The sequence below is a fragment of the Pollicipes pollicipes genome, unplaced genomic scaffold (assembly GCF_011947565.3).
Source record: "Pollicipes pollicipes isolate AB1234 unplaced genomic scaffold, Ppol_2.1 Scaffold_2555;HRSCAF=2994_pilon_pilon_pilon, whole genome shotgun sequence".
Lineage (NCBI taxonomy): Eukaryota > Metazoa > Arthropoda > Thecostraca > Pollicipedomorpha > Pollicipedidae > Pollicipes > Pollicipes pollicipes.
In genome coordinates, this window is record NW_023596136.1 from 8,927,856 (window position 1) to 8,951,438 (window position 23,583).

General features: G+C 55.2%; 1 protein-coding gene across 1 annotated transcript in view; it reads right to left on the reverse strand.

The window, feature by feature from the left end:
- LOC119108300 (serine/threonine-protein kinase SIK1) overlaps window positions 1-23,583 on the reverse strand; it is a 43,145-nt gene that overhangs the window by 2,182 nt on the left and 17,380 nt on the right. Inside the window, exons 3-10 of the mRNA XM_037231879.1 lie at window positions 20,142-20,205; window positions 9,551-9,666; window positions 7,726-7,896; window positions 6,806-6,929; window positions 1,921-2,171; window positions 1,321-1,399; window positions 785-1,170; window positions 252-394 (exon numbers count right to left, since the gene is read on the reverse strand). Coding sequence (XP_037087774.1) covers window positions 252-394; window positions 785-1,170; window positions 1,321-1,399; window positions 1,921-2,171; window positions 6,806-6,929; window positions 7,726-7,896; window positions 9,551-9,666; window positions 20,142-20,205 — 1,334 coding nt within the window. The remainder of the gene's footprint in view (window positions 1-251; window positions 395-784; window positions 1,171-1,320; window positions 1,400-1,920; window positions 2,172-6,805; window positions 6,930-7,725; window positions 7,897-9,550; window positions 9,667-20,141; window positions 20,206-23,583) is intronic.

Genomic DNA, 23,583 nt, shown 5'->3' on the forward strand with positions numbered 1-23,583 from the left:
ACCACCGGCCGATCACTGGCAACGGGCCATGGTCCACACACAGGATAACAAAGCGAGCCTTTCGGTCGTTAGGTTTATCTCGTGTGCCTGAAGCAGCGTTTGGCTGTTGCCTTCCTCAAGACCACACGTTGGATTCACCGTAGACGCATCCAATGCCACAGCCCAGCCCAGCCCAGAACACCGGCCGACATCCCCAGCGAACAGAGGAGGACGCCAGTGGCCGTGAGACGGCCGACGGGGGCCGGGCGTACCTGGGCGGCCGCTTCAGCTGTCCGTGCCTCTGGCGAGTGACTTGCGCGCGCAGGCAAGCATGCTCCTGCTGCAGACAGCTCAGTTCGGTGAAGCCGCCCGCTTTCTGACCTTGGTTCAGACGGTGGTTGAACGCTACCATCCCCTGCGAACGCAGAAGAGCCGGCTCACGTCAGCGCGTGCAGTCATCGACGGTGATCACAAGTGACCAATACCGCCCGCCTTGCATACACACTACCCTGAAACGAACGTAACCAGTGATATGCCTTCCAACAATTGCACGATGACAAGCAAGACGCCTCGCTCTCAATTTAGTAAAAACCATTCAGAGTCATAGCCAGTGGCATTTCGCAAAATGCTACCCATGTTCCACGAACCCACAGTAGTGCATCTGACTCATCTTTCAGGACTCCACGCGTTACGACGCAACCCTCCAACTTGACCATCCTCTGACCGTCACATCAAGGCATCAGTGGTGGTGATGGCCGGGCGTGGGCTTCATCTCCACCAGGCCTTCCACGGCTCGAGGGCTCACCTGAGAGGCCACCAGGCCGTCGGAGGCGCGGCGGCCCTCGCGGAAGCTGACGGGCGATCGGCGTCCGGTGGCCGTCTGCTCCAGCGGGTTGTGACGCACGCTGTGTCGGCACGCCAGAGTCGGCCGGCATGGCGGCTTGGCCAGCGCCGGTGCCGGCTGGTAGCACGAGCTCGAGCTGCTGAACATGTCCGGCTCCATTTGCGAGTCGAAGGACTCGAAGTTGTTGGACTCGGTGCTGGTGACGGAACCGAACGGCGACTCGGTGGCCGACGCGCCATCAGACGGCTTGCGCGCCACCGGTGGGTGCCGGCCGGCCGCCGCCGCCGCCGGCAGCTCGTCCACCATGTCCACCTCGACGCCCTCGTCGAAGGAGGGTGCGCCGCCGCCTGCTCCGCCGCCGCCGCCGCCTGCCGCGCTGGCACCGGCGCCGCTGGCGAGCGGCTCGGCCTCGGGTCCGGCCGTGAGCCGCGCTGCCTGCTCGGCCACGCTGCTCGGCCGGCGCGGCGTCAGCAGACAGGCCGCTGGACACGGGTAACTGCTGCGGTGCAGGCGCAGCCGCTCCTCCAGCAGAAGGTAGATACCGGCGTGGTGGTCGTAGGCCCGCCGCGCCACCGACTGCGCACACGGGCATCACCACCGTCAGCTATGTTTTTTGTTCAGCCTACCCAACTCATTTTGTGAAAATATGCTCCTGGATTTCATAACGACGCAAGCGTTTGCCACTGAGACACGGCGCTTACTTTCCTCAGTGACCCTCACACATAAATATAAATATAACTATGTATAACTATATATATATATATATATATATATATATATATATATATATACTATATATATATATTATATATATATAACTATATATATATAATATATATATATATACTATATATATAACTATATATATATATTTATATATATATATATATATATATATATATATATATATCATTGGCAGATGGTAGTTCTGCCATGTTCTAACAGTTGTAATGTGGGCCAGCCGTTCTAAGAATGCTTCGGTCGTGGCCAGTCGACAGTGCGGCGGCGCGCGGGCACAAGCTGGCGTCACAAGACTCGGCCCGAGACGACAGCGCGGCAGCGCTCCGTCCCTCCAGCCGGCCGAAGGGCGCACCCACCTGGCGCGTGACGGACGTGTCGATGCCCAGGCCCTGCATGACGCGCAGCACGTGCTCGTTGACGTCGGCCACGGCCGCAGTCGCCAGTGTCACTGGCGGCAGCGGCGGCGGCGGCGGCGGTGGGGGTGGCGGCGGCGGCGGCGGGGCGGCAGTGGGGCCGGCCTGCAGCCAGCGGTGGCGGAACACTTGCGGCATGGTCAGCCGTCGCTGCGGCTCCACCACCAGCATCTTGCGCACCAGGCTCTCGCAGTCTGCCGGCACAGGCGGGCCCAGTTATAGACGACATCCGGCCGCGAACGGCAGGCTGCGGACGACAGTTCGCAAAACACAGCAGTGCGAAGATGTGTGTGTTATTACGTGCTCTATTATAGCTAACGTACTAAATAAAATAGCAATGTCAGTTGGCATGGTCAAGCTGAACAGCAGGTAAGAAAACGATGCGTTTGCTTCTTGCACTATCTCATATCACCTGCCATTGGGTAGTTATTATTAGAACATAGTGACCAAATTGTTCTTATTACAATGCCTGCAATCATGCCAGAGACCCCAACCCCGCGTTCTCCAGACGTTGAGAGAAGGTGAGACCCACGTATGCGGGAACAACGCATCGCACATTAGATTACTATCACACGACATAACATCAGCATGTTGCATTGCTGTGGCATAGTGACACAAATGACGCCAAGGTGACCGTAGCGGACAATTGTTTTCGTGTCGACTTACAGCCGAGAAGTTTTTGCTCCTCGGTCCCTTTTTTCTGTACAGCACGCAGCACTCGAACAGTAAACAGCTGGAACACTTCAGCTTTCTTCTGAGTGACCCGGCTCGCACCCAGCCGCCCGTTCCAACCTCAGCCGGCCGACCCGGCACTGTGTTCGGCCGGCGCCAGAGTCAGCCCTGACCTGACCCGGTTGCCCCGTGACCCCGTCCCCGTCACCCCGTCCCCGTCACCCCGGCGCCGTCACGGCCGCCGCCGGACGGCGCGGCTCGCGTCAGCCGCCGATCCGCCGCCCAGAATAGTCGTAGCGGCGGGCGCGACGCGAGCAGCTGGGGCTTCTCGGGCGGCGGCGCTCGTACGTTGCACGTCAGAGCCGGTAATGACGGCCGCGCACGTCATCGGGGCGCGTCAATAGCCGCTCAGGGGCGGCCAAGATGGCGGCGGGCTGCGGCCGCCCCCGGACGGCGCTCGCAGCACGAGCCACGGTGAGTCCCCAGCCCCCAAGGGCGCGCGCAGATGTGGTCCCACCGAGTGCTGACTGCGCGCACTGCTCCCCACCGCTCCAAACATACGCGGAGTTCTTCCTTCACTCTTGGCCCATTTGATATGCCCGCCTCAGAGACGTCCTTCGCACGTGCGTTCCCCCACACTGTACCGATAGATCGATAGGCTTTTCCTAAATTGAGTTGTTAAGTTTTGGTGCTTTCCATTTTCCAACCTTCTTGATATCACCATGTTTCATGTCCTGCAGCACCTGAAATCCAACAGCATACCAACAGCTGAACCATAACATTATATGCTGCTATATGCAGAGATTGCATTGAGTCTGCTATATAGATATAGAGAGCTGCTATATGCAGAGATTGCAAACTTGTTTGATATATGCATATATGCAGAGATTGCTCTGCCATCTCAGATTGGAGACGAGCTGTAACCAATATCATAACTGCTCTCCCTCCGTAAGGTACAAATCGTGTTCATGCCACCGACCGATTCGGCTCTAACGACCTGTCAGCGTACAATCCATCTTCCAAGACGTCCAGGATTGACCCATATCTTCGAAAAACTGCTGTATTAAACCGGTTCAACAGAAACAAAAACAAATACACGAATCTTTTTGCATAGAAAACATGACATGTTTACGCGTCATTTGGTATCTGGGAATACAACAATGTACTTCCCTTCCGCCCAGTTTCCTACATTTGGCCACGAATCAGGACATAACAAAATATTACCCTACCAAAGATAGCACGCACCCTTAAGGGTGCGTGCTATGGTGGATGATGATGATTCATCGTCATCATCATCCATTGCTACACGTCACGGGTCTGTTTCAGCACGGCCCAGCTGACGTTGAGGTGTGGCACCAGCTGCTGCAGGCTTGCCATGACAGTTAAGGCGACAGGGTTTCCTACAGTCTCCGACAAGCAAACACTTCGGGAGCCGTCGTAAGCGGCAGCACCAGCCAAACTGCTGTAGCGAAAAGGTGGCGTGTGTTTCACATGGCAGCTGAATTTACCAGCATATTGAAGATTAACTTAGCTTGCAAGATGAGACGACCGGCAGGTTTGGCCATTCGAAACCGGTCATTCAACAGTGATTCCGAACCATGTGCCCGTTTTACTTCGACGGGGCGTTATAACCGAAATCGCATACACCAGTGGTAGCCGTTCTGATGAGCCTTACGAGGGATCGTCTACAAATCTGGTAAAACTCAGATTCTTTGCAACGGGTACACGCTGTCATCAGATAACAAATGGTGTGATCTATGATCTCAGTTGTAATAATAATACGAAACATGGCGATGAAAAACCGCCCCACTCCATCAAAGCCTGATAAGCGAAACACAAACTTGTTTGATGCAAGTACACAAATACGTCATTAGAGAAAAAGATACAGGTAGATTGTCAAACGACGTGCATGTTTGCCACCAATGAGTGCTCCGTTGTCGGTTGCTGTGCGTCATGTTTGTTGTTAATAAAGCCCGATCTTTCCCAACAAGTCAAACCAACGGAGCCTTCCCTCCCGCCAGCATCCATTCCCGGTAGGCAGACCTGTCCACCTATGCAGTCCATGGACCTGTTCAGTGGGCAGACCTGTCCACTGACACACCTGTGTATCGGCATCCGTGCGTGTCCTCCTCTCTGCCACTACACCTTCCGCTACCCCAGCAGAAATGCTCCCGCTATTGGCTGCGCTGCGTCATCCCTTCAAACGCAACGGTTGCCCTTTCCTCCGGTGAACTTCTACCGTCGTCTTCTGCACCAGTGAGGTTAATTCTGCCGCCATTTTCGGTAACAAAGTTGAACGTTTAAATTTCTGAGCATGGTATTTTCGCCAGTGCTGTGCGTCACTATGGTGGCGTTCTCGTGTCTATAAAGAGCAGGACACCCACTCCGCCACGGCCGGAGACCGCGCGCCCCGCGCTCTGATTAAAAACCGACGCTGCTGACGCGCACTGACGTCAGAGGGCGCTCGACTCGGGCTCGGGGCGGGCAGGCACCGCCAGCGCTCAGCGGACCGACCCGCCATCGCCACCAGCCGGCTCAGGCGAAATGGCCGCCGACCGGCCCCTGGCAAACGCCGGCGCGTGTTTTGTTTTCGGGATACCGCGCGTTTTAAGGGCGGAACGGGTACGGACTCGTGGCGTCCCCGGCTGCTTGCGGGGTAGGACGAGGCTTTCGCGACTGAGCTTACCGTCCCGATTTGTCATTTTTGGCTGAAAAAACAGGGAGTGATGCCGCCATTGGCTGATGACTTCAATGGAGGGCGGATATTTTTACGCCCATTTTTCCATGCAGTCCCCCCTCCCCCCCCCCCCCCCCCCCGATAGGCGAACCATTCAATTTCCATGCCGTTGGACGATGCGCTCCTCATTACGACGGCACGTCCTCCGCCCTCCCACGGTACGTCCTCCGTCCTCCCATGGTACATCCTTCCCACGGTACGTCCTCCGTCCTCCTACACCACTGGAGACAGTTTTGCGTGATATGAGCGTTTGCACCGATCCGACTGCGACTCTGTGACTGCGATCCATTGATCATTGATTGCGAACAGTAAGATACGTCACAGATCCGACACGTGGTGTCTGGGGCCGCCAGAAATAGCTGGCTGATCGAACACGGATTTCCATAAAGCCTCTTATTACGGCGAGTGATAGTGGCCGCTTGGGTATGCCGCGAGTGATGATGGCCGCTTGGTTATACTGCGAGTGATAGTGGCCGCTTGGGTAGACGGCGAGTGATGGTGGCCGCTTGGGTATACCGCAAGTGATGGTGGCTGCTTGGGTATACCGCGAGTGATGGTGGCCGCTTGGGTATACCGCGAGTGACGGTGGCCTCTTGGGTATACGGCGAGTGATGGTGGCCGCTTGGGTATACGGCGAGTGATGGTGGGTAATTCGGCCTCCGATTGTGATTGCCGGTCGCCGCGATGACTTCATCATATCACTCAACGAAATTGCCGCGCTGTCGTCACTGAGACGGTACTCATGGCCAAAGCAATGGGATAATCCGAAACAGCATCACACGCTTCATAAGAGCACTACACGGCGCGACGCACCCATAAGTTACATGGAGAGAGGTTGTCAGACAACAGAGAGGTCGTCTGCCGAGAGCAGCACAGGCTGCCGGGGTGCTGCGGGCGCGCAGCGGCCGGCAGCGGCTGCCGGGGTGCTGCAGGCGCGCAGCGGCCGGCAGCGGCTGCCGGGGTGCTCCGGCAGCGGCTGCCGGGGGTGCTGCGGCCGCAGCGGCCGGCAGCGGCTGCCGGGGTGCTGCAGGCGCGCAGCAGCCGGCAGCGGCTGCCGGGGTGCTGCGGGCGCGCAGCGGCCGGCAGCGGCTGCCGGGGTGCTGGCAGGCGCGCAGCGGCCGGCATCGGCTGCCGGGGTGCTGCGGGCACGCAGCGGCCGGCAGCGGCTGCCGGGGTGCTGCGGGCGCCCAGCGGCCGGCAGCGGCTGCCGGAGTGTTGCAGGCGACCAGCGGGCCGGCAGCGGCTGCCGGGGTGCTGCGGGCGCGCAGCAGCCGGCAGCGGCTGCCGGGGTGCTGCAGGCGCCCAGCGGCCGGCAGCGGCTGCCGGGGTGCTGCAGGCGCCCAGCGGCCGGCAGCGGCTGTCGTCACTGCCCGAGTGCACTCGGCGTCACCTCCGGCGGCCACAGCCGGCGCCGCTCACCTGTCGACATGAAGAACGGGATCCGGAAGCGGCCGGACAGCACGCGCTCGCGCAGCGCCTGCACGGTGCTGCCCTCGAAGGGCAGCGCGCCGCACACCAGCACGTACAGCACCACTCCCAGGCTCTGCAGGACAGAGGGGCGCGGAGACGCCGTGAACACGCTGCAGAGATGCGGCCGGGGACGGAGAGCACGGCACGATGGGCTGGGCTGTGCGGGAAACAGTCGGCGCAAGACGGCCAAGACGGTGTGCAGACTGGGTGGAAGGACAAGCACAGGACGTGCAGGACCGACCTGAATCGGGCATATCATCGCAACACCTTTGTTAATGCTAACCCAGATCTTCAGAACGATGCCATGAAAAGGCTATGTAATCGGTGCTGTGGCCTCGATATTTGATGTCATGACCAATCAATCATCCATTACCTGAGCAACAATAGTTCACTTCGTATTGATACATCCACTCAGAACTTGAGGGTGTGCGGACGAACAACTATTAAACCAAATGGCCCGAAAATGGGGCACTGAAAATCAATACATCATGGCCGCTTATATAGTCAAAAAATTGCCAATGCAGGTTCAAGAGCAGCCTCCACTTGCTTTCAAGCATAAACGAAGGTTTAGTTTTGTAAACATGTTAGATGTTTGAGTATAGCAAAAGGTCAACGGTATCGCTTTACAGTGCGCAGTACAGTCTATACAGCTTGACACGCTCTCATCCCCGAACAAGCGGATAGTGAGACTCCACCATATCAGCGAATGGGACCACAATCAGAAGGCAGCAAGGTCACCGCTATAGCCTGCGCCATTCTTTCCACATGTAAATGCCCCCACAGAGAAGTGTTTGACCGTGCGTGACGTTCTTTGCACGGCTACAGACGCCATACTGGCCGAGGGCCGGCGGGGGCGGCGCGCCTCTCACCCAGATGTCGATCTCGGGGCCGGTGTACACCTTGCCCTCGAAGACCTCGGGCGCCGCGTACGGCGGTGAGCCACACCAGGTGGTCAGCGCACCACCCCGCTGGAAGAAGGTGCTGAAGCCCCAGTCGGCGATCTTTATCTGACCGCCCGCGTCTATCAAAAGGTTCTCCACCTGCCGGCATAGAGGGCGCAGGTCACCGTCTGCGCCGGCTGCGTGACACGGAACACCAACAGACATATCGCCTCGCCCCGACGCCTCTGCCACCGCGAGGTCACGTCATATTTGCCACATTCGCGGCCATACCGTTATATTGTTTACTTTAGACACGCGACCTCGAAGGTCGGTGGTGTCGCAAGCGTACATGCCGGTTGTGAAGATGGACCCATTGCAACAGCGCACTGCACGGAACTGGACCTCATGAACTGACAACGAGCCTGAGCAAAGAGACCCGTCAACACATATATGTCAAGGCACTATACATGCCTCATCACAAACATCCGATTAAAATCATCGCCGTTCCCGAGCATGAATGATGTTAAAGCTTTGCATTTTGTTAGACAAAAAGCAAAGCTTTTACTGGGTTACGGAACAGCTTGGTGCATTTCTCAAAATGCCTTACCCGATAGGTCACAGCGAGACCGCAGCGCTTGAGAGGAGAGTGAACGTCAGCGTTATGGGTGGGCCTGCCTTTCTATCTGGAGGGCGGGCCCCCGTGACTATCCTCCCCACAGGAGAAGAGCCCACAATGCACCGAAAGCTGAAAAATCATAGCGCTCTCTTCCTTGCAAATCTGCCCAACGGTCCACCGAACGATGCTCTGAGGCCTCGACCCCGGCGGCGCCCAGCGGCATCGGCAAGCTGCCCGTGCAGAGGCGGCCCGCGGCCGAAGCGGAGCCCGCGACAGCAGCGGCGCCCGCGACGGCAGCGGCGCCCGCGGCGGCGGCGATGCCTGCGGCGGCAGCGATGCCCGTGACAGCAGCGGGCGCCCGCGGCGGCAGCGATGCCCGCGACAGCAGCGATGCCCGCGGCGGCAGCGATGCCCGCGGCGGCAGCGATGCCCGCGGCGGCAGCGCGCCCGCGGAGGCAGCCCGCGGCGGCAGCGATGCCCGCGGCGGCAGCGCGCCCGCGGCGGCAGCGATGCCCGCGGCGGCAGCGATGCCCGCGGCGGCAGCGATGCCCGCGGCGGCAGCGATGCCCGCTGCGACAGCGCGCCCGCGGCGGCAGCGATGCCCGCGGCGGCAGCGATGCCCGCGGCGGCAGCGATGCCCGCGGCGGTAGCGATGCCCGCGACAGCCGCGGCGCCCGCGACAGCCGCGGCGCCCACGGCGGCAGCGATGCCCGCGGCGGCAGCGATGCCCGCGGCGGCAGCGCGCCCGCGGCGGCAGCGATGTCCGCGACAGCAGCGATGCCCGCGGCGGCAGCGATGCCCGCGACAGCAGCGATGCCCGCGCGGCAGCGATGCCCGCAGGCAGCGCGCCCGCGGCGGCAGCGATCCCCGCGATAGCAGCTGTGCTCGCGACGGCGTCAGTAAGGGCCGGCGGCGCCAGCGGGGCCGGCAGCGTCAGGGAGTCCGCAGCGTCGTCGGCGGGGTCGGCAGCGTCAGCGGGGCCGGCAGCGTCAGGGGAGTCCGCAGTGTCGGCGGGGTCGGCAGCGTCAGCGGGGCCGGCAGCGTCAGGGGAGTCCGCAGCGTCGGCGGGGTCGGCAGCGTCAGCGGGGTCGGCAGCGTCAGGGGAGTCCGCAGCGTCGGCGGGGCCGGCGACGTCAGCGGGGTCGGCAGCGTCAGCGGGACCGCGGCATCAGCCGGCCTCCCTCCGTGCGCGCGCACCTTAAGATCGCGGTGGACGATGCCGCGCCGGTGGCAGTAGTCGACCGCCGACGCGATCTGCGAGAACTTCTTCTGCGCCTCGTCCTCACGCAGCCGGCCGTTGTGGGATATGTACTCTGCGGGGAGAGGGTGCCCATATATTAGCCGCGTGGCGGTCAGACGCACACGGCCGGGAGCTCAGCCGGGTGCCAGCTGAAACCCGGTGTTTCGCTCCAGCGAGTCAGTCGTCCGCTTGGAGAGACAGCACGCCGCACATGACAGCATCCGTGGCATTGCACAAGCCAAACCACAAGCATCATCTGAAACGCCAGGCGTTTAGGCTAACGGGATAGCGTGGTTCATAAATCACGTGATGATTGGTGATCCTGTCATGCCCACCGCCACAAAGCTTCTAGCAGACCCAGAGCCTGACGCTAAGCATCAGTTTTAAGCCGTCATACGCCGCATGCAGGACAGCTGGTTCCGAAACAGAGCAGTCTAACCGCATCAAGACCACGGTGAACATGGGCCTCGATCATGGCAAGCAGCGCTAGTCAGGGCGCTTATTTCAGGCTGCCTACCTCAAGCCGTTCGGTATGCTTGGTGCCCAAGGGTAGGTAGTACACGCCACCATTACTTAACAACATTATTGCTGGCATCTTAGATTCGTTGGTTCAAGAACTAAATTTTGAAGAACTGAATTGGAACAAGAACTGAACTGAAAAGAACGCAATTCTTTGAAAATGTTTATTAACACAAAATAGCGTAGAACTCCCTGGCTGGATTAACGGCTATTACCTGAAATAATTGCTTCGATTCTCAGCATGGCATGGGCTGATTAAAAAGACAGTGCAATGCCATCGCAGGTACGCCAGTTCGCCTAATCTGGACATCTCGGCCTCGACCAAATCATTCTATTGCAGCGCGCCGGTGGCGACTTTCGACGGGTTACAGCCCCACGATACTAGCTATACGGAATATATATATATATATATATATATATATATATATCACTGATTGAAGGTACGTCTGTCCGCCTTACGGTTGTATAAGTGGAAAGCAGCAGTGATATATGTGTAAATAATATCGGCCTCACAAAATCAGTAAGCCGGGATAAATCAACGGCCGCAATCAGTAAGCCGGGGTGAATCATCGGCCGCAGGTCGAGCCTCTCCCAAAAGGGTTGTGCTTTCCAAGATTACATGGCCGTGGAAGGTCGGCACATAGTTTGGGAAAAGGTCAGACAGTAACATACCGAACTAGAGTCCCAATTTGGTTTGAGTGCGGCTATTTCCACGCTGCCGATGCCGTCCCGCAGACAGCCTCTCAATGCCGCGCTATGTCCAGAATCACCTTGAGCGACAGCACGAGGTCTAATGCTTCTGACGTCGGGGGAACGGTGCCGCTGCACTGTCAAGGCGACGCAGCAGGGGGACTGGAGAGGGGAGGGAACAAGAGTGTGTTTTTGGCTCCTCAAATTTCTGGGAGGCTCCTTTTGCCCAGACTATATGTTTTGCAGCTGCCCACAGATTACCAAAGTTCGCACCAAGGAGCCCCATAGCTGAATTAGAGAGTAAAAAGTCAGGCCCAGAAGACCATTTTCTGCGTCAAGTCAGGCCGTTCTCTGCATCACCAGGCCATTTTTATGTTCCAGAGCATGGATAGCCCATGCTCTAGATCAGGAGGCTCAATTTTGCGTTACAGGGAATGTTTTATAGATAGATAAGACAGTGGCAATAGCCTTATTCCTCGGAGAAATAGGTCATAAACAAAAAGGAGTGCAGTTAGCGGAAAATTTTCGGACAAACCCATCAAAGATTTGAGACTTGACACAGTAGAACACCTGTATTCTATGGGATGCCCAAAGACCACAAACCTGGAGTGCCCCTTAGACCTGTGATATCTGTGTGTGGTGGTCACACAGAAAAACGTTCGTATCTGTTTTAGAAAATACTCAGCCAACTCTTGAGGCTGTTCCCACTCACCTGTGGGACACCAGAGGCTTTTTAAAAAAAGGTTTTTCGTTCGCAGGCAAAGGGTTACCAAATGGCAATATTTTCACCAGTGTAGATGTTTTCAATTTATATGGCAATATACCAATCAATGAGGCTGCCCCTGCCGTAAAAGCTAAATTAGGCCAACATTTCCATGACGATGATGCTTTCAGTCTATCAAAAGACGATTTTTTTATAGACCGAAATTGCCGTCTTTTAGAACAGTGTCTCCAGGATAATGTTGTCTCGTTCGGAGATGACTTCTACAGACAAAAAGTGGGAATAACATTGGGGAACCCATGTCCTCCTCCTCCGGCGATAATATTTTTAGATCAATTTGAAACGAAGGCCCAGGACACCAGCCCATTAAAACCAACTTTCTTAGTTGATTACATCGATGATTATGCTGAGGTATGGACGCATGGACAGCGTGCCCCTGGAAAGTTTTTAGAGTTCATGAACAGCCAGCACCCGAATCTAGCTTTTACGATGGAGAATACAGGGGACGGAAAGGGGGTCCCATATTTAGACACACTGGTGACGGTGGAAAGGAGGAACCACCGCACAACGTTAGAAACGGAGCTCTTTATCAAGCCCACCAGTTCTGGTACGATTCTGCACCGCGAATCTGTGCATCCAAACTTCCAATAAGTACAGCATAATCTGTAACATCTTCCACTAGGCCATAAGCAACTCAAAAGAAGTGAACAGGCAAGAAAGAGCATAAACCAAGTATGGGCTTTGCTGTTGAGCAAGACATTCTCCGTGACTTTTAGGTAGAATGTTAGAAGAAGTGAAAAAGTCTAGAGCACGGGAATGGGTCTAGAGGCGGGAACACGTCCTGTCGGAAGACGGATTCTTAATACCACCTGACATAGATAAGCATTTGGTTTGGGAAATCTAACTGTTAAAAAATCAAACCCGCGCATACTCATGGCTTGGAAGGGCGACAATAAGCTAAAAAGTTTCTGGTGAAATGTTTCATCTCGAAGCCCAAGTTCCCGGGGGCAAAAGATGTCATTTGCGCACTTCTGGGTTTCAAGGGCTTTGTACGCAAGAACACGTGATTTGAAAGCAAGTGTAAACTGCGTGAAAACATGGGAGGGACATGGTATATGTCATGGAGTTCATGCGCCCTATTCGTTTAAGGTATAATGAACACGTGCGGGACGTTAAAAACAAAACAAGGAATATCCCTTTCGGTGACCATTTTTTTGGCAAAACACACAGGTTGAAATCGAGGGAGGTATGAACCCTTTGCCCCTTTCGGAGCCCAAAGTCATTTACAAAACACGGGGCCAACCAGACAGGGAAATAAGTGAATCTATTCTCATAAAAAGTCGGAGATCAAATCTTCACGACATGGCTCGTTATGGCCGATTACGCGAACGTGGTATGTGCCTTTACGTGTGATGTGTGCTAGCTTAATGTCGTTCACATGTGTAAGTGATGCCTGACGGTGGTGTACGATGCATGTTAATTGAAATCGCTTGCATGTATAACTGATCCTGTTTACTTCAACTCACTTGCATGTTTGAATGAAGCGTGATGCGGGGAGCCTATTTGCTTGAATTTCTTTGCATGCACACTTGGAGTTAGAGACTGAGTTAGTCACACTTTTAAACCTCCGCGGTAGAAAAGTGTTTATTAAAAAAATTGCTTCTTATGTTTTTGTTTCCTGTATGCTGCAAGTTTTGAACTGCACGATTTAAATTTATGACTGACTATAGACTAGTTTTGTGCTATTAAAGGAGTGTTTTGGGGCTATCAGGTGACGTTTACGTTATAGAGAACGTAGCAAGTTGCGCTGTTTGCTATGACGTCTTATCGGAAAATGAAAACAAAGCGTTAATAAAGTTATGAGCCGTCCACTTTCGAAAGAAATCTTGAAATGTGTCAACCTTCGCTTCAACATGACTGTTCGATGAAACAGCTGCAAAGACCTGGCGATCGACATCAGCCGACTGAACCGGTGGCGGCAACCGTCCGACCATACCAAGGACACTCGCCGTGTCGAACACGCCTAATGGGAGTGATGCACCTGCACCCCGCCTTGCTGCAATCAACCGGGATTTACACGGCAGACATTATTAGTCGCACAAATCAACCCGCACTCTTCGCTCCCGCGGTCATACACGCCCAACAACGTGTGAAGCCACATATCGTCGATTCTGCGTCGACTACCGGAACCTGGTTTCGACGATCGACGCCAAACCAAATTTTACTGATGCCGAACGACATCTTTCGCCGAGACGAGAAACCGGAAGGTAGCGTAATTTTAACGTATTTGGCGCTAGCCTTTCCCGCTCGTCCTCAACAGTCTCAATTTGCGAAACCCGTTACTATGGTAGAGTCCTAACGACCGCGACACGCGAAAGATTCATTACCAGATTGTGCTCCGGATCAGGTCTGGGGCTTAGGAACCATTTACCAAGCAAACACAGGGCCGAGATTCACGATTTACATTGGTCGGGGCCCCGAAGTCAATGTAGCTCCCGTATCAGCCAGGGGACCACAGTGCTTAACAACGGTCCGGTACTGACAAGGCGCTAGAGTCGGCCTGAGACAGTGCTCGCGGGGCGTGCAGAAGAGCCAATGGGCCCCTCGGAACCGATAATAAGTGCCCGATTGGAGGACACGAAAGCAGGGCCGGGCCATCAAATGTCAGATACAGGGCTTCTTGCACCGGTTGGGGACACCCTGGGACAATGCGGGTCTCTATTTTGGTCACAGACCGCCAACACCGAGAGATCGGCTCCGCGTCGGTCTGATCCCTGAGGGGCCCATTTGCTTAGCAGGGACAAGGAGGGGACACAATGTTTGCATTGGTCGGCACCTTTGAAGCAATGAGTGATCCTTTGTTGGTCAGAGACCCACAGTGCCTGAACGAGCACCCAATGTTAGCAAGGGGCCTCGAGTCGGCCATCGCGACATCCGTCGGACACGGACTGGGACGGGACCCGGAAAGCCAGGGGTCCCTGCGTTGGTTGAGGCCCTCTGACTGCGAACGTGGCGATGGGAGTTAACGATGTGAGTCCACAACGCGATAATGGAAGGCCCTTTGTCAGGCAGGGCACCGATACCCAACGGAGGGCTCTCCATCCCATTTCAGTCAGGAGCCCGTTGTGCCGAACGATTCCGAGAATGCCGAGAACGAACGATGCCGAGATCTCTATGCCAATGATTGGACACCTGGGACGACACGGGACATTTTGCATGAATGAGGACCCCTCCGTCTATTTGGAAACCAATGGCGGGATCAGGGGTCTCAGGCGTCAGGGGGGGGGGGGCGCCCAATGCATAATGTATCCCTATAAGGGTTTCGGTATCGACCAGGGGATTCCGCCCCTGTGTCACCCGCATCATAGCCGGCAGGCACCCCGCGCTGTAACCGATTTGCCCTGAAGCCCCTGACCGGTAAATATAATCTGCCCCCTTTTAGTCTACCCACTGGATCGCTTGCCCGGAAAAGAAAAGGGGTTTCCTTAGTTTCCAACAGGGCAGGTCACAATGAGGTCATAAATGAAAAAGCCAACACAAACGAGGCGTCCATCCTTGTTCGGGATCATTATCATCATGTGAAACAAACTGCATCAAACAGTTTCGGGCATGCGCACTCACAATCTTAGGAGCAGGAACACAAACGGCCGAGGTAGCAGTTTCCATGAGACCGAGCGGCGTTGGCCGGTGCAGCTAACGCCGGGTGGTGGGCGGCCGGCGCTCGAGAACAGCCATCGTAAAATGGTGCGGCCAAAAGCCTTTTAAAATCAATTCCTACCGTTCAGAAACTGGACTGCGGCTTATATTCAACTTGAATGATTTTGAGCTTATCCTCTGAAGAGATAAACAGCAACAGCAACGCGAAAATAGAGATTTAGCATTTACTTGCCTAATTCTAATATTAAACTCTTGTAACGGCTCGCGATGCTATGAATGCTAATCCGATAATATCATACATCTAAAATTGCACAGATAAAACATACTCTCGGAGCACCTTCCAAGCGTGCCAATTGACATCCTAAAACGTTGAAAGGTACTTCCTTAAGAAATGTTGTCGTTTCCGTCCGCCTGTTGGTCATCGCCTAGTGTTAGAGACATGGAACCGAAGCGGTACGGCCCCTGGAGACTGTAACGCCGGGTGTCGCAGTTCTTGTAAGACTTGCGAGCGCGCATGGCCAAAACTGAGTCATGTAATTCTTCCCCCACTTGATTCTGAACAAAGTTGAGCATTCTGAGACCAAAACGAGTTTATGCGAATGTAAATCTATCACCTTACTTCGATCGAATATCCGCGTTCACGACGTCCCTGTGCAACCCATAAAAAATCGGACAGCTCTTCAATGCTATTGGCTTAGAAAAAGCCCACTGAAACATTGTAAAATTAATTGTAAGAGCATGTTTCATTCAGTTTATCGACTTCAAAATACAAGCAGCATAGCATCTATTGATGACTCCTGGCTTTTAAGATGGGCATGGATCCCACGAAATCAAGAGAGCCCATATCCGATGACCTCTTTTTCGGGGCAGGTGGGTAGAGGCTTTTCCGTAGGGGAAGGGCTTGGTCAGCCCTGTATCCCACCCTACAATTATTAATACTCTAGCTGCATTCCTGCGTCAGAACGCTCATTGAGCGCCGAATATGTGTACATAAGTATCATCGCATGGTAGCCGAAAAGCCAGCTCAACTTGCAACGTTGTTACAATGAGCCTGCTTTACGCATGACATTGGTATGACGGTTGTCTCATTTTTCACACGCTCGAATAGAAACGAGTGAGGGTTGCTTTCCCCTCAGAGACACAGCAGTTTGGAACAGTGTTCCCCAGGCGTGCAGCTGGCTTGCATTTCATACCTATTGAAAATGGCGGGCAAAATGGGTTCTGAACAGGAGTCATCTGCCTAAGCGTTTTTGCGGAAAGGTTGAAAACCATGTTCATAACTTATGCGCAAAATGAACATTAACAGTATTGACGACGAATTCGCTGACATTGACATTCGCTAAAATGTATATTTATATCGACGAAAGAACAAGGTGGCCTCTTTTCAGGATTAGAAACATATCAGGAGTGCTGTGCATCAGGAGACCCCTTTTACAACAACAGTCCCTGTTTGGGATGGGGAAGACCTTTGTTGGATGATAAGAAGGTCTCTTTTCTAGTTTTTTTTTTTTAATCAGCGACATTTATTTACGTGCTTATAATACATGCCACAATTTGAAAAGGGAGACGTGCCTACGATCTCCCTCGAATACGACACAAGGGCTTAATGGTGTCCAGAAGGTTCCCTTGTAAATACTTCATTTTGTCCAGAAGCCGCCTGGAAAATCCCTGTGTAATGTAGTGGGGGAGGGGGGGGGGGGGGCGCGGTTGACACTTCCTGTGGGTCCAACAACGCGCTTCCGACCGGGCAGCACACCATCCCCCTGCCCTCCCCCCCCCCCCCCCCCCACCGCCTCTGACGTCCGACCGACGGGTGACGTCACATGCACCGTTGACAATGGACCGCAAGACCTTCCGAAGCGCGGTTAGCAACCCCTTGACCGGGCCCTAACGGACCGATGACGTCACACCCGCTGACGTCACATCTGACGAGCTTTTGGCCATTCACCAGCACCTCCGAAAGCGTTCGAACATGCCGGTATGCAACGCGTGCACGCGAGCTTTGCAAAAGCGGAGTCAGCAGCCAGCGCAGCATTGGCAACGGACCCGTGCGAACGCGTTAAACGCGGCCCTAGCACGCAAAGGCCGGAGGTCGGCGGGTGTGGACGCGCCTAAATGGGCTGGCTGACTAGGCAAAATCCCTCCCGTTTCATTATACTGAGCAATCAAACCCAGGCAAAGGCATTAAGCCGGCTTACGAGGTGAAAATTCGACATAAACTGGGAGCGACTGCTAACGTTCGAAGAAGTCAAAGGCACCCACGGGTTGCGAAAGAGTGGAAATCGCGCTAGTTCGTGAGCTGTGCGCCATGCCAGCCAAAAATACAGTTGCCGGGACGGTGGTGGGCTATATATGTGAGTACGTAGTACGGGTCACGTGTGATCCTTCGGCCCCAGACTTGGGATTCACTGCAGGCTGTGTTTGAGCCAGAATCAGAATCGTCTTCGGAGTTAAGTTAGTTTTGTTGGCTGGAATCATCGATGAGTGGCCTCATATATAGGCAATGGGTTACCGGTGGTGTCGGTATTCTGAAATATCATGTGAGCATCACATGATAGGCCAGCTACCTGCTTAGCTGTTCTGTTATGAATATGTATGTCATGTCTGCTGACCTTCATAAAAAGAGTTTTTCCAAATCGTAACCGGTACCGACTCAACAGGAATTGATCCTGACCTCCTGTATTTGAGTCGGAATCGATATAGATTTAATACAATTAAACCCACTCTGTCCTGCTCAAGTCTGCATCGAAATCGGCCCCCTGCATATGAGTCAGCGCAGAAATCGATTTCGCAGAACCGGACTGAAGCATTCACTGGTGGGTTCACAAACTTCGCAAAGGATTTCTTATACTCAAGAAAAAACATCCCATGCCGTCGGCCAATTGATTCATAACCCAAGCAGATGCGGCCGAAGTGAGTGCAGAAAAGCGCAACACATTTACCATTCGTTACGTAACACCTGAAACACCGGCTGTTCACGGTAGGTATACGGATAAATTTCCTCACGGGTGCGACGCCCGGGGAGAACGGGGAGTGCGCCACCAATCCGCAGTTATCTTGAAATTTGGCACTAACTCAGAAGGATTGCATGGACAAATTCCAATAGGTAGCCCAATGCCAGCGCACCCAGGCACCTCAGTCACTTGCCATCATGACTGCCTGCGTCAATGTTACTGATCATTCCATTTGGCTGATGCGCCTCCTGCCAAGAGGTTCAGCACTAGTCACTGTGTCTACATTCCATGGCCGTCCTGTTATGCATTCGGTCAGCTACTCGCACATCATCACGTGCGCTCGGGCCGATACGCCGCTCATAATCAGGTCGAGTGCTCAGCAGTGTGCGGACGTGTAGTCCGGCCCGGACACGTCCCCAAGATAACACTGTTTACCCAGGCCACGAGCTGAGCAGAGCACCGAGACACCGCTGGTACCGCGAGCCGAACAGCGCACCGAGGCACCTCTGGTACCGCGAGCCGAACAGCGTGCCGAGGCACCTCTGGTACCGCGAGCCGAACAGCGTACCGAGGCACCTCTGGCACTGCGAGCCGAACAGCGTACCGAGGCACCTCTCGGACCGCATGACGCCGGCAGAGGCGCGGCGGGCCGCTGACTGGCGGGCGCCGAGCCTCTGCCGTGCAGCTGCACAGCTCCGTCTTGAAGCTTGATCCCACATCAAACATCGCCTGATTATGATTCTGGCGCGCCTTCCCCGGGCTCGACGGAAACGGGTCTTTAAGTTGGCACCGCGGCCACCGGACGACGTTTGAAGTCGTGACAGATACGGATGGGCTGGGTGACGTCACGACTGCGGGGATGGCCGATCGCGTGCGCTCGGGCCGATGGTCCACTCCAGCAGACGACTTGGTGACAAATGAAGGGTCCACATGGCGCTCCCGGACCCCTCTCATGCACATCAAACGTTGAGCGGCAGCAGCGATATACGCAGACGACTGTTGGCCTACACTTGTACGGGGAACGAAAGTGTCTTTGGAATACCGCTCCCTGTGGGATGTACGAACAACGCGTTAAAATGGCTGTCAGTGTTGCGACGTAGCGGCGCGGGCAAACGTTATGTGTCTGAAGCAAATCGACCCCATCTATACGACGCGAAGCGTATCAATGTGTGCCCTACACTATATCTAAGTCATTATCTCGATGTTTCTGAAGAGCCAAATGCAGAACGGTACATTTAGCACTTGATACAGCACGGCCACATAACTGCAGGAGCTGTTTTTATAGACCACCAAATGTTCGGACGATCTGATTCATGACGCTCGAGATCAAAATAGAGCTCCATCGGCAATGTCCTGTACAGAGTATGTAAAACGGACCGGCACTACGACACAAGTGAGCGTAAACACTACAACACAAGTGAGCGCCGCCAGACTATTCCGTTTGCCTCAGCTGGTTTGTTACGCCGAGCGACCAAAGCTGGTTTGTTAGGCCGAGCGACAAAACCTGGTGTGTTAGGCCGAGCGACCAAAGCTGGTTTGTTAGGCCGAGCGACCATGCAGTTGTTCATGTCAGTTCGAAGCTTTTTCGTTTCACGGTAACTGGTAAGCGGCTTTTGCCTGTGAGATAAGCAGGTTGTTCACCGGTATCCTCCATTTAAATTCCCTGACACAGCAGTTGCCGTCTAAAACGACAATATGTAAAATTCGACATGTTCTGTATTAGATTATCATGCACTCAGAAAACATTTCAACGCAACCCAATCGCAGTGGTTGGATGGAAATGTAAACCTGGAGGTTAAAGTTACGCATGGGCATGAGCATGTAAAGCTTCCTACATAAAATTGCACAAACCTTTCAATTGTAGTATTTTGCTGCCTGATTATTCAAACTTAAACGCCTCTGAAGACAGCGTATAAATAAAGTGCACCAATTTGGCAGTCAAAATTTACACTAACTGAACCGTTTGCGAACAGGTTCTTAAACATCATCGCACCCAACAGTACTCACCAAAAATATCACCCTGGCTGGCGTACTCCGATACAATATACAGCATATTCTGAGTTTCCATCACCTGAAAAGAGAGACCCGCATGAGAACACACACACAAATTAACAACACGGAACCCGCAATCGGTCTGAGAACAAGTATTAATTGATTGATGTTTGAGACACCGTGTCATTTCTGACAAACGCCACATGATAGCGACGTATTTGTGAATGGAGTGTCAACTGATACCAACTAACAAAACAGTTATTCCGAACAGACATCAGTTCAGGTATAGCAGTACAGGCGCCCGCAATGAACACCGCACAGGCAATGCACAGCAGCTCTGTTGATGCATGCTACATTGCCAAATGCAATCGATATCAAAGCGCTATCTTGGTCCTATCCTGTGGGCGGCGAGCTAGCGCCCGTCCGAGCGTTCTCGACCAGAACACTTTGGTAGGAGCGACAGCGCAAGCCTGATGCGGCCAGAAATCGATTTGCTATCCGTGGTGAGGCCTCCAACTATAGCCACCCGCTGGCGCTGCGCTCTTATCTTTAGTGTGTTTATTCGCCATAAAAGTGAAATACGCCGAATGCCAGAAGCACCCGACCAATGTATTGGTTGGGCGCTTCTTTCAAATTTAGGTTTCGACCACATTTGAACCAGAATTAGCAGTGTGCATTGCTAAGAACTATGCAAGATCCATCCCATGGAATATCCCATATATGGAATAGATGCCAAGTCGCACATCGTCGCCCGCATGGACTTCAACGCCGGCGCTCCCAGAAGCTACCCCGGTACGTTGAGACAATTGTCGCCTAAATGTGTTTGTTTTTTTGCTTCGAAAATCATGCAACTGATGGTAAAACCCCAATAACCATTTGAAGTCATAAGCCCTGGTCAGACATCATCGTTTAACCGTTGCGATCCGTCCAAAAACAGCGAAGAAATGTCAAGGAACGTAATTATTGCATCGACAATGTCTGACAACACCTAAAACGTATTCGCGAGACTACCCATTCCAAAAACGCTCAGGATTGGAGAGGAAATGAATACCCAAACCCAGTAAATCAAGCATTCATGAGTCGTAATTTTATTTCCGTACGTCAGGTGAAGACGAACCATCACGGCAGCGCTGTAGCCACAATCAGTGACCGATTCCATCATCACCACGAGCTGCGTCCGACGGCGCTGCATCCCATTAACCAGCCCGCTGACACCTCGGGGCCCCACTCATCACCGCTGAACGACCGAGGCCCTATAACCGCCTCGGCTGCCATCCCAGAGTGGTCTCATTAGAAACAGTGCCGATATACGGCCACCGTAATGGCCGAGGCGGTGTACGGGTCGGTCACACCCGCCGGCCGTGCGCACGCGCAGTGCATCTTCCTACCGACGGTCCCCTCAGTGAACGCCGCGCCGTCCGGCGCCCAGGGGTACGCCGACGAATCGATCCGGGGTCACGGTCACGGCCACTGACTCAGCGCCCGAGGCAGGGAGGTACCCAGAGACAGAGCCAGAGCCGGATGCACTGGACCAGAGAACGGACCGGAGACCGAGCGACCACCAGAGCGACCGAGTCCAGCCGGAGCCGGGACCAGAGAGCGGTCCGGGGACAGCCAGACGCGGACGCACTGGACCATGACCGAGTACAAAATTCGTCACGGGAGACGGAGAATGGCAGCGTCGGGGGTGCCGTAGACCTTGTGACGGACCGCGACTGACGGCAGGCGACGCAGGTGCCGCAGACCTTGTGACGGACCGCGACTGACGGCAGGCGACGCAGGTGCCGTAGACCTTGTGAGGGACCGCGACTGACGGCAGGCGACGGAGGTGTCGTAGACCTTGTGACGGACCGCGACTGACGGCAGGCAACGCTTCCGCATACCGCAGCAGATCGCGTTTTTGGCTCCGTGTTTTGCGCGAGGCCCCGTCGGCCAGCAATCCGTGATAAGATTAAGCAGCGTGGGGGCCTGCAACTGGTCGCGCCCACGAGGCACGCTAATAGTCAAGTCTGACCGAAGCTTCGTAAAACGGCCGCCAATCACACAGCGGGCGCCCGCGGCACACAGGGGGGGGGGGGGGGGCGGTCCCGCTTGGGCGGTGCCGGGACGCGGCCGGACCCGTCTGGGGCTGACAGCGCGGCAGAGCGCCGACGGCCGGGCGCGGACGGGGTGAGCCGTACCCACGCAGAGCCGCCGCACCGCCGCCGCCGCCGCCGGCGAGACGGCCGACTATTCCTGGCTCGCCGCTGATGTCCCGAGCTGCAGCGGCCGGTCGGCCGGCGGGTATTCTGGGCCCAAGCTGGGTTCGGCACGCCACGCCGCCGCCGGCTCGCGGCCGGCCGACCGGTCACGGGGGCGCTGGCCGGCCGACACGCGCGGCGACGGCCGCGGCGGCCGGGCGCCCTCGGGCCGGCCCGCCTCCGGGCGCCCTCGGGCCGGCCCGCCTCCGGGCGCCCTCGGGCCGGCCCGTCCGCCCGGCACCGCTCGCGGCCGGTCGACCGGTCACGAGGGCGCTGGCCGGCCGACCGGTCACGAGGGCGCTGGCCGGCCGACACGCGCGGCGACGGCCGCGGCGGCCGGGCGCCCTCGGGCCGGCCCGCCTCCGGGCGCCCTCGGGCCGGCCCGCCTCCGGGCGTCCTCGGGCCGGCCCGCCCCCGGGCGCCCTCGGGCCGGCCCACCCGCCCGGCACCCTGCTTCGGCCAACCGCTAGGGATAAGCCCTGTCCGGTGAACAGCAGCGGCGCCATGCACAACTCGATGCAGCAGACGCAAGCCCGGGCATGTCTGGACGTGTTTTAGGCGTTTTTGCAATAAGGGCGAGAGTGTGGATAGTCGACAGACAAGGAATTGTCCATTGATAGGCGTTTGTATCAGGGATGGGGACGAAGTCACGCTGCTGGCTTTGAAGCCGAATCCGGACATAAGACAACGACCCGAAGCTGACGTCAAAGCCGAAGCCGGTGGCGTCAAAGTTTGGAACTGCAAATCCGAAGCCGAAGCCTGTGGATTCGTCATTCTAAAGCGCGAAGACGAATCCGAAGCGAGTGGCCTCGAAGTTTATACGCGCGAAGCTGAAGTCGAAATCAGAGAACTGGAACCTACGAAACACGAGCAGAAGCCAAGCCCATCAGTTCAAAAACACGAGCAGAAGCCGGGCATAATATAGTGCATAACGTTGTTTTGAGGACCAAAAGATGTTCGTTTCTGTTAAAACTGTATGGGTTTAGGAAATATCCCATGGGTTTTGAGGAGTGGTTGGGATAAGGTGCATTACGGGTGGAAGAGTTGTCAAGACAATCGTGCTCGTCTTGTGTGTTAGAGCGTATATCACGTTTCGGACAGTTAGTTCTCCGGCTGTCGCCAGGTGTCAGTTGTTCCTATGAATGACTGGTTTTGTATGTATGTGTTACAGCCTTGAAAAGTTGTGTGATATAATGGGATGGCATGACGGACTGGTT